General features: G+C 45.3%; 1 protein-coding gene across 2 annotated transcripts in view; it reads right to left on the minus strand.

The window, feature by feature from the left end:
* Rtn1 (reticulon 1) overlaps positions 1–17,770 on the minus strand; it is a 195,955-nt gene that overhangs the window by 87,363 nt on the left and 90,822 nt on the right. The window contains exons 2-3 of one of the 2 annotated variants that reach the window (XM_028789348.1): positions 12,806–13,579; positions 6,698–7,462 (exon numbers count right to left, since the gene is read on the minus strand). The exons of the other annotated variant lie outside the window; for it this stretch is intronic. Coding sequence (XP_028645181.1) covers positions 6,698–7,462; positions 12,806–13,579 — 1,539 coding nt within the window. The remainder of the gene's footprint in view (positions 1–6,697; positions 7,463–12,805; positions 13,580–17,770) is intronic. 2 annotated transcript variants of the gene reach the window in all.

Genomic DNA, 17,770 nt, shown 5'->3' on the forward strand with positions numbered 1-17,770 from the left:
GACAAATATCTGGGATAGAGTCACTATTTATTGGAAGAACCAAAATGTTTGCTATCTGTGAACTATTTCCATGGACAGGTTCCAGACTGACTTGTGTCCATCTTAGTAGCTAGCCCATGTCCTTTCCATGCCCAGACAAGATTTGCTAATGAGTTGGGCTTGTTATATCTCCAGATTTGACAGTGAAATATTACAGCATACAAGAACCATACCCTGAGGAAGAAGTGTCAACACTGTCCTATAAATAACAAATGTCAGAGGCTACCACAATTTGGAGCAATTTTATCCATGGCTAAGAAGAACATCTCCCCCAGCCCCCTGGAGCCAATGTTTTAAAAAATATGGATCCACATGCAATTTGAGCAATGTTAACCTTTCGTCTACTTTATGAAGAAAATCCAACAAATGGAAGCCAACAGATAGAGCTGCCTACTGTCAACCTCATTCCAGGGATATTCAGAGGAGGGCATCTTCTGTTACTGGAAAAAGCCACATGAAATTAGCTTAGGTGCTAATGGTCTAAGTTGGGAAGTCTGATGTCTCTTAAGTATTTGTATGGTTGCACTGAGCATAGTGATCCTTGACTTGATTGGATCTGGGTGAATGAACTAAGAGACACTCCTCTGGGTGGGCCTGGGAAAACATTTCCAGGAAAGACTGAGTTAGGAATACCACTTATCAGAGAAAGCAGCATCTTCCAGTGGCAACCTAGACATGAAGAAGCCCAAGGATAAGCAAGGCTTCTTGCTCGCCTGCTTCTGTTTCTTGCTGTTGAATGTGTTTGTCCTGTCTATGTTACTGTCATCAGAATCCAGCTTCTTCCCATGTGGACTGAAGACCAGCAGCTGCCTAGGAAGCCTCTACACGGTCAGTGCCAGATCTGAACTGAGGTATTTAGGCTCTTGACTCTTCAGTGTGCAGACAGCCGTGTGAGGCCACTGAGTCCCTAATCTGAGTCACTCTAATGAATCCCCTTCTGTAATACATATGCATTGTATTGCTCTTCCCCTCTGAAGAACACTGGCCGATACACTGGCTTCCACTGACATGAGAGCCAGGCTGCATCAGACAACTGCTGCTCCATCTTGATGAAAACTGACAGGAAGCAGCCACCGTAGCACAAGAGTATCAGGCCTCCGGCTGATGCCGAAATTTGTACTGTGAAAATAAGAGATTTTCCAAGAATCTTTAGGGCCAGAGTTATTAATGCAATTCCACAGAAGCAAATAAGTATGGTGACTTAGTTAGTTTTAGAATTGCAAGAAGAAGAATAAATGGGTCACACTGACTTTGGTTCTCCCAGATACTGTGGGACAGACACATCTCATGTGTTACGCTGGCCACGTCTACTGTGGCAGCACCCAGCAGGTGAAGACCTAGTAGTCTATGTGAAGAGATCCTACCTGGCAGCCTTCCTGTAAACACTACCCTTTCCTGCCACAGTTTCCTCCCAAGCAGACTGTGCAGCTGGTCCCATAGAGGGGAAGAGGCTGCAGAGGCCTGCCCCACCCCTCTTCCCGGGGTGCAGGGCAGGAGCTGCTCTACGCAGAAGGAACAGAATCATCTGAGAGCCTCCTGGAGCTTCTCTGAAAACACGTGTGCCTGAGGCATCCTCCTTGCAATGTGCACTACTGTCCCGCCCTGCTGCTGAGCTCGTAGAGAAATAAAGCAATCCTCAGGATCCAGTGTACTTATTTTAAGTTCATATTTAGGTCTTTGCTCATTCTCGTTCTGTGATTTCAGGGTAGAGGCAGGACAGAGACATGAACTTTTAACAATACTGCAGGCGTCAGGCACTCGTGAAGGGACAGCTGGCAGAAAGCAGTGTTTCTCAAACCGGGTGCACTCTTGGGTTCTACAGTGGTGATTATTATATTGTGGGTGCTTCTTTTGTTGGTGTTTTCAGATATTAAGGACATTCTGGGTCATTTGGGGGATATTTTTATAGACAAACACTATTGCAGACACTTGGGTCAGCTGGGAGTGCTTCTGGCTTTACCTCATGATGAGTCTTCATCCCTCTGTGGATGGAATGTTCCTTGTAAGACTTTTATTATTACCAACAATGCTATATGAAGGATACTCACATGTGTATCTTGATAAATAAAATATACCTTCACAAGTATCCAATATATACTTATAACACACACACACACACACACACACACACACACACACACACCACGGCTGCCTGCAGTGTGATTTTGGAGGGATAAGATCTTTACAGTACAAAAGTGTACGGCTATTTAAGGCAGCAATAGCTGTTATCAGACTATCCTCATAATATCTTCTTTTTGGCAGGCCTAAATAGGACCTTACGAATGTTAGACAAGCTCTCTACCACTGAGCTGCAAACCCAGCCCTAAGCCAGTGCTTCAGATGTAAGAGTTGTAATCATGAAGGATGAGTAGAACTTACCTAATATCACTTCATTTGCTCCAGAATGGAAAACAAAAGAAGGAGGAAAGTAGAGATTTAGACAAATAACATGGATGAATTGAATTCAGGAAGTCCTACCGGTTATCCAACCACAGTGGGGAAATAGACTTGGAGCTCAAAAGAGAAGATGTCTTCAAAGCAAGAAACTGGGCATTTACCACATAAAAAGCTAAAAGCCCACAGGGGAGGTTAGCCTGGGATCTAGGACCTGAAGGAGGACACAAGGTAAGGAGAAACTCTGGAACACCTCCAGGACAACTGGAAAAGAGCAAAAGAGATTGAGAAAGAGGGTGACAAGCTAAGAGCCAGGAAGGAAAAACATCAGTCCAATAAGACAAGAAAGCCCCAGAAGGGGAGTGGTGAAGGAGCTGACAGTCCTTTACCTAACTGCTTAGTGAGAAGGTATGAAGCTGGGCCTGCTGGTACAGGCCTGTAACCTCAGATGCTTGGAAGCACGACACAGAATTGCAAGTGCAGAGTCTGCCTGGATTACGGAGTGGGTTTATGCCCAACCTGAGCAACTTGGTGAGACCCTGCCTCAGAAAAAATAATAAAAGTAATTAAACTTTACAAAATAATAGACACAATATTACATTATTTGTATAATAAAAATTCATACAAAATTACTCATTACTTTCTTAACCAATATTTTACTTCTTATAATTTAATTTTTTAAGTGTATGTGTGTGGCTAAGAGAGATGTGGGGTATATGTTTGTATATGTGTGTGTGGTACGTGTGTGTGTGTGTGTGTGTGTGTGTGTGTATGTGTGTGTGTGTGTATGGCTGAGGTATGGGGCATGTGTTTGTGTGTATATGTGTGCTTGTGTGTGTGTGTGTGTGTACATGTGACTACACTGCCTTTGGAGGCGAGAAGAGGTCTGTAGATTGCCCTGGAGCAAGAGATACAGAGGCTTGTAAGCCACCCAACCTAGGTGCTAAAAACTGAGCAACAAACGCTCTTATTTTTTCCATACAATATTTTTAAGAGAGATCAGGTCTACACTGTTATATTTCCAGAGAAGACAAGAAAACTTAGATGGAAAAGAGGCAATGGGTTTGACAAGCAGAGAGTCACTATGATTTGCAGTAGAACAGGCTTAGGTGGGACTGTGACAGCTGACTGCCAGCACTCACCTAACCCGATGAGTCATATTTGCTGTTAAATGATTAATTGAGGATTTTTAAAATTAGTCTTTTCATTTGCACATTCCTGAGAGTTGAGATAACCTTGCAGAAATGAAAATGGATCTCTCGCTTCAGAGTGAGGGCACTAACAGACTGTTCTGGAGTTTCGGAGAAAGAGAATGCAGAGCACAGGAGGGTAGGCCTGCATGGGAGGGAAATGAGACACAAAGAAAGATATTTTCTCTCCAGCTCTATAGCTGTAGAGGGCTCTGAAGGGTGAGAAATCTCCAAATCACAGACCTGGGACCAGTAAATCTGGTGTCCCTTTGTCTTATACCATGATGCCATTGGGTGGCTGACTCTTATTCTAAATGTTTCCAGGTCCTGAAACAGAGGCCCGTGAGGCCAGTCCAAAGCCTGTGACGTAAAAACCCAAAAACATCTGCTACTGATGCTTCACTGGACACAAGCTGGAAACCACGAAGCAGATCTGACCTCACAGTGAAGGGCAGTCAAACTTTGCTTAAGCACCAACCTGCTGGCCAGCAGCAGCGATTAAGAACAGCCCAGGGGCAGCTCTGCAGCAGTGTGCTTTCTCACATGCTGAAACAGAGCTGCACAGACCAGAGAGAACCTCAAAGCTCCAGTAGCCCTCTGGTTGTACCGAGTCATTCACCGGGGCCTCCAGGGATTGGCTTTCCAGAGTGGAGAGCAGCTAGCAGTGGATTTCGGTGGGAGACTAGATTTCAAAGGACCCCTCAGGGCAGGAGTAAGCAGAGGGCGTTCACCCTGGGACCCCTCAATCTTTTGAAAAGACTACTACTACCTCCTCTCCAGCATCTAAACTTAGCAACAAACGGTCTAAGCAGTATGGGTAACTTGCAGAGATCTGAATGGAGACAAATTGGTCATAAACCGTGCGCTCACGCCCTTGCATCCACAGCTCCAGCTTTGCTGGTCTTCAGCAGATGTTCGCTAACAACCACAGCTGTTGAGCTTGTTTCATGGATTTGGGAAGGAAATAGGCCTGCAAATGTCCCCTTTCTCTTTAGTTCTCAGAATCTCAGATTTTTTTTTGTATATGTTATGTTTCTATATGTTTTGTCTGGATGTTTATCTCTGTGCTACATGCCTTGTACCTGCAGAGGCCAGAGGGCATCGGACCCTTCAGGACTGGAGTTAGATGGCTGTGAGCTGACTTGCTAGTGCTGGGAATTGAACCTGGGACCTCTGGAAGAACAGCTGGCACTCTAAACTGCTCAGCCATCTCTCCAGCACCAGATTTTTTTAAAAAGATAAACATGTTTGAATAGTACATAGTGACTGTCTCAGGAACCTTAGAGATTAAAGTGAAGACATGCCTGTCACATGCTACATGACACGAATACAGGCAGCATGACTCTAGCTCAACCATTTGAGGCCCCAGGAGCTAAAGTTGTGCACGTCAGCGCCGTTGCCCTCAGCCCCTGCAAGCCAAGGGCCCTTCTCTATCCCAGGCAGAGTGGTCGCAAGATAACCTAGTTTCAGTGGTTGCCGAACAAACATGCATTCTCACTCTTACATTTGACTTCAAATATCCCCCCATCGCATGAAAATAATACACTTTAAATTCTGGAGACAATTATTTGAACAATCAAGAGTCAACAGGCTGAGGACGTTGCTCAGTGCCCTGGGCCGATCCACAAAACTGGGGGTGGGGGGAGTTATCTTGACCTCCACAACCATGTAATGGGGTTATCTTGTAATTTTATTCCTCCAAATCCTCCCATTCTAGTGTGATCATTTTAATGTGTCATGTGTCGGCTTTCCAATAAGAAAGAGTTTATTCTCTATTTTTATATGAAACACTAAAGGTTAGCAAAGGCTATACCCAAGAGGGTGTACCTGTGAAATCATTTATCTTCAAAGGACAAAATACTTGTCAAGAAACCAAAAGTGGGTTTATTTAAAGGAAGGAAAATTTTCTTAAACACAACCTACAGTAGAGAAATAAATACCAAGCCAAAAGGAGGGCAAGTAAATTTGATGAAAAGCTACATTTGTGTGTGTGTGTATACTATACATATACATACACATACACACCACACACACACACACAAACACGCACGCGCGCACACATATATGTTTGAGAAAAAAAAATTGAGTCTGGCTAAGAATGGTTCTTGACCAACACTGAGCTGTGTATTAGAAGTACCTGAGGGAAAAGAGACAGCAACAGATGGCTGCTTCTACAGTGGCCTCAGCCCTGTTCCTGAAACATCTGTGACTATTTTCAGGTCAAATAAACCTACAACTTTTAAAAATAAAAAAAAAAAAGAAAGAAACCAAAAGTGGAGAAGATGGATAGCAGGGGCCCTGAAGTGAATGCGTGCTTTCAGAGTGAGCCGTGCCTCATCTGGTCATCTGGTTCTTTTCTCTCTGAAATCCATCAAGAATCTGCAACTAGGTGTGTTGGACAACTCGAGATACTGGGAAAATCTCCTTTATTCCTGTGGATTCTAGATGATAAAACACTGACTTCTTTCATTTGAAAACTTTCTCTGAGGGAGAACCTAACGACTAAAGTAAAATAATTCTAAACTATAAGCAACTTTAAAAACTATTGAGTCATGTTAAGTGCCACTGGGGGACAGAAGAAACTGTGTAAGCAATTTGGTGGCTGTCTTTTCTGATTATCTAGAACTCAAAAAACAAAAGCATCCCTCCTTGGATATACGGAAGGGTGAAGCTGAGGTACATATGGCCCATTTAGGCAAAACTGAGTGAAAAGGGGGTTTAGGCATGAAGGGACTTAGCCATCCCCTGTCTTTAAATAGGAAGAAACTGGAAACAAGTTTCTGGACAGTTCCAAGCAAAGCTTCACTTTTCCATGGAGGTAACCAGCCCTGGAGTAGAAGGAAGGATGGGGTCACCGATTCAGGTCTCACGGAGCATACAAAACCCTTTGTGATTAGGACATGGAAAGAGAAAAGATGCTTAGCTCAAAGGGAAACAGACTTCAGTGGCAATGGGCCACTGGCCCCAACCCCCAATCATGGTGACAGTTCAGCTTCCTGGAGGATACCTCAGGGCACCCAGGAAGGACTCTGGCGGGACAACCTTGCTTGGACCGGAAAAGATACCCCCTTTACCTTTTTGCTTGTTGAAGAAAGGCAGAGAGGGCACAAGACCAGAACCAAATAGTTCAGGACTCTCGGTGGCCGCAGGACTTTGACTGGAGCTCACAACTTCCTCTTCAGGCTTCTGCTGCTGTGACATGGGCGGCTCTGGGACCAGGACGGTGGCTCCATCACCGGGCGATGGCTCTGGGCGGGATTGGAGGGCAGCGGGGACGAAGCTGAGCATTGGGTCGGGCTCTACAGGGCCATGGTGGCTGGGTGCTCGCTTTTCGGTGGCTCTAGAGACTGTCTCCTCGCGGATGGCGTCCAGGGCGCCTGGTTTCATCGGGGGTGAGTCCTGCTCGCGCTTAGGGCTCTCCTCCGAGGCGGAGGAGGCATCGCAGGACTCGATGATGAGCTCACTGTCCAGCTCGGCCTCGCGCTCCTCCCGAAGGATGCTGTACTGGATAGATGGAGAGGCAGGAGAAGGAGGCGGGCCCGACACATGGCCAAAGCTCACATAGCCAGAGGGCAGCGCATCCTCAGAGGCCATGGGGTCCTCTGACACCAGCTCAATTTCTGAGTCTCCAGACTCTGCACTGCTGGCCTCCTGGTCCAGGGGGCTGGGGATGGTGGGCAGCCCGGATCTGGCCTTGGCTTTAGGTCTGTCGGCCACCTGGCCCACTGGCCTTGGACTGTCGGTGGTTTCATATGATAACCCCTTTGCTTCTTTAATGGCAGCAATCAGCTCATCCTCTGAGACGCTGCCTTTCCCCTGGGACTCGGCAGCAGATGGTTCTGTTCTCCCACAGAGCGAAAGAGAGCCAGAGAGGCAGACACACGGACAGACAGATGGACACAGAGAAGAGAAATAAAACAAAATTCCATTAGGGGAGATGTTTTGTCGTTGCTTGAGAAACACACATCTCATTAGTGCAGAAATAGTCTGTTTCCAGGGCTTTGCTGGAAAGCAAGCCACCTAAACTAAGGCTAATTACTGTTGTGGCCCAATTAATTTACACACCTATCCATCTTAATCTAGCTGTTTTAAAAAATGACCCTGACATTTCTTAGCAACAGAATCTTGGCTGTTCTGTCTGTTTTGGTGCACCAAAGATTCTAGAAGTCATTTTAATTTCTGATTCATTCCCTCAAGGGAGTTTCTCAGCTTCACAGATTTCATCAGATAATCAAATGGACACATATCCCTAATTGAGTCCTCCAACATCAAGAAATCTGAAAGTTATCTTTCCCCCATGCACATGGCTGTCAATTCCTTCTCTGTTAATAAGAGAAGATGGGGCTTTGGCCAGACTTCTGAGCTCTGCATTTCTCATGAGAATGTTTTTATTTTAAAGCCTAAAATTCAGAGGTTTTGTCATTTCTCCCCAAGAGGATTAGCAGGTCTACCACCTCATGGGACTGCAGCTGTGGTTGCCCACCGCCGTGCTTTGCCCACCCCCTCTTGAGAAGACATCAACTCAGAGTCACCCCAGTCCCTAGGGCAAGTGTCTGACTTCTGCCTGATGTTCCTCCAGATGGCCTGGAGACCACACTGGCAACCTGCTGAGGTTGGCTCTTGGAATCACCATGGCAACCATGTTCAGAAGATTGGCGCTGTTTTGCTATAGAGCAGGCAGGGCCTTTTTTCCGGGTACCTTAGACATCCATTTCTGGACCTTATGTGACAAGAACTGATTATCCAAAGTTTCCTGCAGAATATTAGGGTCACTGTGGGGTTCTAGGGAGGCAAGATGACTATATCTTTTTGTTCACGGCTACATCATCTGTGGCTCTAGGATTCTGAGAGTGCCGGATAACGTGCTTTAGAGTTTGAAAATTCTCTACAAATCAGGACCAACTTTACCCTGCACAATATCCATCTATTAAGCAGGGACAAAAGTTCAGATGGCAATGGGTCACATCACACAGCAGGGTGTATAACAAGTGCATAGCGTGTGACAGCAAGTGCCAGGAGGGAAGAGCAGAGTCAGTAAGGGAATCAGGCGTTCTGGACAGGGTGGGATGAGGCTTCAGCTTTCAACAGATCAGATGAGGATTCTGCAAGAGGTGGACCTAGATTCAACCCTTCATTTCCAAAGGAAAAGCTGAGCAGTGCAAAAGCCTGGAGGCGGAAGTCACGGTGATCTGTCTGTCAATACCAAAAGGAGGCTGTCTGGAAGGACTCACCAATACGGGAGTACGGAAGAGGTGGAGACAGTGTGGGTGTGTCAGAGTTCACGAGGTTTTTACCTCATGGGAAGAGCAGTCACTGGAGTAGAGAAATAATATACTCTGCGTTTGAAGTGCCTTAAAACAACTATTTCTCCTGAATACATACAAGTCACATTATATGGACCAAACAGCTTATATTTAGGAATATATACGTATAGACATATATGCATGTATTAAGAATTAGTGGGAAAGGTCATGAATTTGAAGTACAGCAGGAAGGGCCACAAGGGAGACTTTGGAGGGAGGAAAGAAACGGGAGAAATGTAAATGTATTATAATCTCAAAAATAACATTTAAAAAGCAAAAGAGCTGCTTCACTCTCTCTCAAACTTTTTGACGATTGTTCTTGTACAATCTCAAATGGCTTTCATCATGGCTCACTCTTTAGTAAGCCACGTGCTTAAGTCCGTGCTATGATTCCAAACAGAATAGTAGTGTAAGAGTTACATGAAGTCACTTCTACGTGGTGGGCTAAGGATGGGGAGGGAGGGGAGAACAAGGGTGCCAAGGGAGACACAATCCAGTCTTTGGAGGACATCGTTGGCACCAGCACAGCTCCACATGTGAGCGAGCACCCACTGGGTAACAGACACTGTACACACAGAGCTGTGTACATTGTATGTACATTGACCTGTGGTAATGGCTTGCACAACTGTGTAATACCATTTCACTAGTGCTCCCTCTCTGCCAACGTTGGTCCAGCCCTATCATCTTGTTTGTATTCTGCACATTGTCCAGAATCACTTCCACCCTGGTTCACTCAATAGGAAAGGATAAAGGAAGGAATGTTGCGGTGCTGTTCATAACTCCCTGTGTCTTTTGAAGTTCTAGGTCTTCACGGGAATCACCTCCTCCTACCTCCTTGGTCCAGGGATAGCAATGGCTCTCTAGCATGAAGTTCTTGCTGTTGTCTGTTGGTTCTCTTACCCATCACCACACCCGTGTAAACAGCACAATCTCAGTCTCTTCAGTTACAATCTCTGAGTGTATTGCTGGTGTCCTTGGCAGAAATGACTTGTCTTGAATACAAATCTGTGCCTCTCTGTTTCAAATGCTTTTGCTGTTTCATGTGCCATGCTTTCCCTGTTTTAAGGAAGCATGGGTCTGAGATGGGACTGGTCATAGTTTGGAAATGAAGAGAGGAAAAATGGTTGGATAATCATAGGCAAAAGGATGGAGCCAGAACCCTCCCTCATGCTACATGAAAAACTTACTTCAGATGAAACAGTGACCTAAATGAGAGGTGGTAACAACCCCAGTATCCCTTAACTATTAAGTAGATAAATTAAATGTGATATGGCTTTACAGTGGAATATTCTTTGGCCATAAAAAGGAAGGAGGTGGTGAGATACAGGGGCATGATAAAGCATACCTCAAGTTACTGTGCTAAGGGAAATAAGCCATGATGAGCTGCATAATTAAAATAGTACATGTATGTAAAAGTTTAGAGTAAGCAAATGTATATAGAGGGAATGTGGAATGCTGGTTTCAGAGAATGGGAAAACTGGAAGGTAATGTTGCTGTTGGGCAGCAATCTCTATGCATGATGATGCAGAGCGGCTTCTCACTGGAACCTAGAGCTTGTTGGCTCAGTCTATCTAGTGCATTCTGATAATTCCCGGTCCCTGTTCCTCAAGCACTGTGACTACAGTGCTACAGGACCGACATGCCCTCCCAGCCAGCATTTATGTGGGTGAGAGGGCTCTGAACTTTGGTCTTCGTGCTTACATGGCAAATACTTTCCTCACTGAGCCATCTCCCCAGCCCAGAACCATGGTCTTTCCCCACAGTTCATATCTGAATTGTGCAGCTCTAGGTTGCCTTCAGAAATTCTAAGTCAGTAGAAGAAGGTCTGGGTGGAGCACAGACACCTGCCTTCTGTAACTTTGCATATGACTCTAACAGCTAGGATGGTTCTTCCAGATAGGCTGGTAGATTTAACAAGTAAAAATACAGGCCATTGCCCTCAGTTGCCTCGCAGAATGTAAGGGCTATTGCTGGAGATGCCACGTACTTCCAACTAGGAACTAGAGGAATTAATTAGGAAGTGCCCCAGAAGCTGCATCATAGTATCCAAAAGTGCTATGTAACCCAGTAAGGGAGAAAAGCAATCAATAGTTCTCCACAGCTTTAAGGCTACAGACCACAACAATGACCAGCACAGCAAAATGCTCTCAAGGGTACAGTAGTGCTGTTTATATCTTGGATGCAACCAAAAGCTATTTAATGGAACTTAAAGTTTACTCAGTAAGAGGAAATACATATGCCTGGAAGCCCAGCCAACTAACTGGCTGTAGGTAGAAAGGTCATAGACCCTACAGGTCAAGCCTCTCTTTCTTGAATAACCCTAGTTTGAAGCCACTGACATGTTCCTACATTAATATAGTTTCTAACTGTATTCTACACACTTATCCTTATGTTCACAGTTAAGTGTAGCTCTCACCACTCACCAAAGATGCAAATAGAGGCTTGTACAGAGATCTACAACTGGTCCAAACTACAGAGAATAAATTACCATGGGGACCCAAGTCCCATCTAGTATGTCTGCAATTCATCCCTACACCTAAGGCTCAGGGGACATCACAGAAGATTCAGCAGGAACATTAGAACAGCCAGAGGAGCAGGATGCCCACTGTGAGACACCTATGAAATGTCAGCCATACGACAGCCTAAGCAAGGCCTGCAGAATGACAATACAGGTGACACACCAACATGGATTGGGGGAATTTCAAAAGTTCCCAACCTTAGATAAAGAACTACAAACAGCTGGCACAGTGTGGTCTCCTGGGAATGCTGGACAAGCAGAAGCTTAGCTAGGCTAAGCGCGCTCCCCCCCCACACACACACCTGCTCTTTCTCATCTATATCCCCTTCTCTCATCTCTCTCCTATCTCTCTCCCTCCCTTTCTCCCTCCCCTTCCCTGTGAGTGTACACATTGCATAACAGTGTGTGTATGTGTGTGTGTGTGTGTGTGTGTGTGTGTGTGTGTAGAGGCTAGGGTACAACCTCAGGTGTTGTCCCTCAGAAGCCATCCATCTTATTTTACTTTACCCTGAGGTAAGTTTCTCACTGAGACTTAGGGCTGCCAGTTTAGCAGCTTGGGGATCCTCCTGTCTCAGCTTCTCTAGTGCTAGGATTCCAAGAATGTCACATCACGCCTTTCTTTTCTCACCTAGGTGGTAGGTGGTTGGACTCAGGTTCTCATGCCAGTGTTCAGGTACCTTTACTTACTAAACTCTAGTCCCCAAACCCTAGAATTTCCTCTTCTGATCAAAGCTATTTCTCAGATTCAAATCTACAATGGTATATTCAAGAACTGAAGGGAGTAACGGAACAACGTTAGAACTGAAGAGAGCAGGGAGGATCATCTGTCTCTGAGATTTTCTTTTCCTGCCTGTACCACCCCAAAGGAGCCTGAGCCCTTCCTACTCCAACTTTCTGTTACACAGATGCAGAGCCTGTGTTGGGCATGTTACATGTTCTGGACAAGGCAGCCCAGCTGAGGTGCTCTCCCTATAATGCCTCCAAGAGACCTAGTAGATCATGGGAGAAGAGCTAATCTCAAAACTGTGGCACCTCCCTGCTCTGAACTTGAGGGCCAGGAGAGCGTTAACGCTTCCATTGGTCATTCTCATCACCACCACCCCGCCCCATCAAGTAAAGACAGAAACACGTTACAAAGAGAACCCAACAGGACTTTAAGGGAAACCCCAGACTGAGACCTCTGTACAATGTGCACAGACCTTAAAAGATTGTGTGTTAATTAAATCAGTTAAACTAAATGTGATTTAAAGGGACCACATAGGCAAGCATTTTCGATGCAAGTCTTTGTTCCTTCATGCTTTGGAACTTCAACCCTCCACAGGCTGGGGTTTCCCAGAGTCAAGAATTACCAAAGACTTTACCTGTTCCAGAAGATGGAGGAGTGACAGATCCTGGGCTATCATCTTCAGGCTCTGAGACAGTCACAGTGGGAACTGTGTCAGGACTTGGCTTCAGACACAGGTCTTGCTTCTCGGGGATTGTCTCATGTGTGGCAGTCATGACAGGAGGTTCGATCTCTGTCAGTGTAATCTTGACGGGGGCAGTGACCAGAGACATCCTATGTTGCTCATCAGAAAGCTCATCTACGTAAGGAGCAAAGGTAGATTCTTCGAATAAGTGGTCCTTGATGAGCTTCCCCTCCACAGGAGCTGGCTGGTTAGGTGCACGGACCCCTTCTGATTTTGTGGAGACTTCAGTGTCCTTGTCTTTAAAGTCCAAGTCTTTATCTTCTAGCCCAGGGCGTGGCTCCTCCTGGCCCTTTGCCTCCTGTGGCCTGGTTATGTCAATGTATTTATAGGCTTCTGCCTGCATCTGGTCTAGGGGCTCAGCTAGGATCTTGTTCACCTCGGTGGACTCAGCAGGAGTCATCTCTATTCCAGAATCAGAACTCATTAAGCCATGTGGCTCCATCCCAGGCACTTCCGGTAATGAGGGTCCGGGGGTCTCCAGCTCCTCAGGACTCTCGGAAGTGTTGATGTGACCATTTTCTTTCTGAAGAATTCCAGTGAAGTATGCAGAGTCCTCTGGAGGTGGATAAGAGATGTCAGAAATCAGAGTTGTGTAACATGCCCCTTCTCCATCTTTTAGTGTTGAAGAGGAAGAGTGGTCGAGGGCATCGGAAGCAGCTGCCATACCTGTCAATCAAAATAACAGTAGACCATGAGTAAGTTCCTGGCTGGAGGTTTCTCTGCTGCCTAAACTACCAGCTATCCCTCATTGAGAAAATACAGCACCCTTTCTCAAGACCGTGGAACATCAGCATGCTAACTTTCCTCGTCTACCTGATCAGCTACAACTCTGGTATTTTCAAGGAAACAGACCCTAGTAATTCAATGTCTTTCAATGACTAACACCTTAGGATGCTCTAACCTCATTGACTTAATTTTAACAAAAAGAACTCCTCATATCTATATTCTTAATACTAGCCCTTGAAGCCGGGCACAATGGAAGTGACTCCGGGCTTGTAAAGTGATCCATGATGTTGACAGCTGGAAAGGGCCTGCTCATGCAGGCTCACACATCTGTGCTTCAAAGGGCTCTACGGCCCGCCCTTGTACTCAGGGCTCCTGCTGATTTCAGATTAAGTCCATCCACTGTTTATAGAGAAAGGTACTCTTTTGGAGCCTCATCCCAACAGCCTTATTGTTGAGGCTTCTACACCTTACTGCAAAACACTGCAAATAGAAGCAAACAGACATCAATAAAGACTATATATCAGGCAATGGGGTGTTGACCTGATTCTTTCTTATATTTCAAATATTGATCCTCAGACTTTCAATGTCTACATATAAACTACACACATGTAAATACACACATGCACACAGCATGCACAATATGAAAATCCTAGATACACCCAAAGAATATACCAGACAAAGCCACCATCTTCTGTGAAAGTGATCATTTGGGAATACCTGCAAATACCTCTAAGTACAGTGAAAATGAGTCAGAAACAAGCATTGTTTCACATGGTGCATGTGTGGCCTGAGCAATAGACTGGGCTGACACTAGCTAACTTCCCCAATAGTGGGGCAGGTGGTAGCAAACTTGATGGAGTTAGGGCCTAAAGCACATCCATAGGAAGCTTCCCAGCTGTTTTCAAGTGCCCCAATACTGAACGCTACCTTTAGTTAAAGTATACAACGTCCCCACAGCACACCCTTTGGTTGTAGAAGGAACAATGATCAACACAGGAAGCACAATGCCACAGAGGTTCTGATCTCATTACATGACATCAACCTGGATAGACAGAGAAGGTCAAGCAACGAGGTGTGGAGGCAGGCTCTGACCCTGACCTGTGTACTGCTGTGTGACTGCAAAGAGAGGCGTACAATGCAACATCTAATTTCAAATTTGCGCTTCACATTTCCTCTCTCTGTGTCTCTGTGTCTGGGTCTCTGTGTTTGTCTGTCTCTGTCTCTGTATCTGTCTCTCTCTTAAGCAAGCTTACCCAAAGGCCAAAGATTGGTCTGGCCTTGAGATCTCCTTGCTTTTGCCTGTGAAGTGCTCGGAATATTTAAAATTGTGTGAGAGTTTCTTTAGCCTTTGCAGGTGTCTGTGAACCTTTAGAGAGGCCCATCTCATTTCCCTTTTGTGTCTCTATTTACTTTCCCCGCTCCATTTTCTCTGTTGCTCTATGCTAATGCAGTCTTACTATGCTTATTTTCTTTCCAATCCTACCTTTAGTAACTAACTCAGCCCCTCCCCCTTCCACTGACCCCCTTCTACTTTCCAGAAAGCCCACTGTGTACTTTCATGTTTGTATTTGTAATGATCCAATGAGTTTCATTAGAATTACTTGTATGGGTAAGAGGTTGCTTATACATGCATGGGCTCCTTGCCAGTGGGCTGTGCCTGAAACCCTCATGTGGTGGGAAGTAGAGAGAGGTGGATCCAAGAGCCCTCCGGCCACCCTGCCTTGCCTAGTGAGGGGTACTGGCCCTCATGGTCTACTGTCCTTCAGATGCCATCACATTGGTTATAACTCTAACACATAAATGTTGGGGTGTATGAACATTCAGACCATATAGCATTGACGGCGCCCACAGAACCCTTCTGTGGTTCTTCCTCCTCATTCTCACAGCATGGCGTTTATAGTGATCAAACACTGTGGCTTATCCTTACGTAAGTCATGATACCTTGAAGACTAGTCAGCTCCTGGAGCTTGAGGCTCATGACTGGCATATTATATTGTATAGTAGGCATCCTATATAAGTGAATGAATAAGTGGGTAGGCCGATCAATGAATCAATGACTAGACTTGTGGAATGGTGCTACTGAAAATTAATTAGAGCAAGTTCCAGAGTACATTTTAGCCTTGTGCTTGGAAACCAGTGGATGAATGTGAGTTACCCAGCACTGCGGCAAGTGTGATCCCAAGTAGGGAGTCTGACAGAGGAACCCTGGCATTGTGAAAAGTTGCATGGGACAATCACAGACAGCCCCTTGGACTTCCTGTGATTTTGTACTAAATGACATCACTGTACCCTGGCACGATGTCCTTCTTTCATCCTTTTCTGTAAAACAGAGTCAGTGTAATTGTCCTGGAGGTGATGTCCAAAGAATAGGAGTCTCTTGGGTGCATGCAAAGAGAAGGGACAGAGTCTCCAATCAACAGGATTTGAGAGCGCATATAAACAGAACTAACAATGGGGAGAACTTTCCGAGCCAGCTAGCCTGATCTTACTCAAAGTGTCTTAAGCTTTTTTTTTAATTAATTTTTTATTGGATATATTATTTACATTTCAGATGCTATCTCGATTCCCCATTTCCCCCACCCACCCAGAAATCCCCTATCCCATCCCCCTCCTCCTGCTTCTCTGAGGATGTGCCCCTACCCACCCACTCCCACCTCTCCGTCCTCAAATTCCCCCACACTGGGACATACAGCCTTCATGAGAACAAGGATCTCCTCTCCCACCTATGCCCGACAAGGCCATCCTCCCCTACATATACAGCTGGAGCCATGAGTCCCTCCCTATGTGCTCCCAAGCTGGTGGTTTAGACCCTGGGAGCTCTGGTTGGTTGGTACTGTTGCTCTCCTCATGGAGCCACAAACCCCTTCAGTTCTTTCAGTCTTCTCTCTAATTCCTCCATTGGGAACCCCATGATCAGTTCAATGGTTAGCTGTGAGCATCCGCCTCTGAATATGTCAGACTCTGGCAGACCTCTAAGGAGACAGTTATATCCTGTCAGCATGCACTTCCTGACATCCACATCAGCATCGGCCTTTGGTGACTGCACATGGGATGGATACCCAGGTGGAGCAGACTCTGGACGGCCCCTCATTCAGTTTCTGTCCCACGCTTTGTCTCTATATTTACTCCCATGAGTATTTTGTTACTCCTTCTAAGAAGGACTTAAGCACTCATACTTTGGTCTTCCTTCTTCATGAGCTTCATGTGGTCTGTGAGTTTAATCCTGGGTATTACGAGCTTTTGGGCTAATATTCACTTATCAGTGAGTGCATACCATGTGTGTTCTTTTGTGATTGGGTTACCTCACTCAGGATGATATTTTGTAGTTCCATCCATTTGCCTAAGAATTTCATGAATTCACTGTTTTTAATACCTGAGTAATACTCCATTGTGTAAACGAACCACATTTTCTGTTGTGTAAATGAACCACATTGTCCTTCTGTTGAAGGACATCTGGGTTCTTTCCAGCTTCTGGCTATTATAAATAAGGCTGCTATGAACATAGTGGAGCATGTGTCCTTGTTATATGTTGGAGCATCTTCTGGGAATATTCCCAGGAGTGGTATAGCTGGGTCCTCAGATAATGCTATGTCTAATTTTCTGAGGAACTGCCAGACTGATTTCCAGAGTGATTGTATCAGCTTGCAATCCCACCAACAATGGAGAAGTGTTGCTCTTTCTCCAGATTCTTGCCAGCATCTGCTATCACCTGAATTTTTTATCTTATCCATTCTGACTTGTGGTGCTGGTTCAACTGGAGATCAGCATGTAGAAGAATGCAAATTGATCCATTCTTATCTCCTTGTACAAAGCTCAAGTCCAAGTGGATAAAGGACCTCCACATAAAACCAGATACACTGAAACTAATAGAAGAGAAGGTGGGGAAGAGCCTTGAATGCTTGGGCACAGGAAAAAAGTTCCTGAACAGAACTCCAATGGCATATGCTCTAAGATCAAGAATTGACAAATGGGACTTCATAAAATTGCAAAGCTTCTGTAAAGCAAAGGACACTGTCAATAGGACAAAATGGCAACCAACAGATTGGGAAAAGATCTTTACCAATCCTACATCTGAGAGAGGGCTAGTATCCAATATATACAAAGAACTGAAGAATTTAGACTCCAGACAAC

Source organism: Grammomys surdaster, unplaced genomic scaffold (assembly GCF_004785775.1).
Source record: "Grammomys surdaster isolate TR1022 unplaced genomic scaffold, NIH_TR_1.0 127, whole genome shotgun sequence".
In the NCBI taxonomy this organism is placed as follows: Eukaryota; Metazoa; Chordata; class Mammalia; order Rodentia; family Muridae; genus Grammomys; species Grammomys surdaster.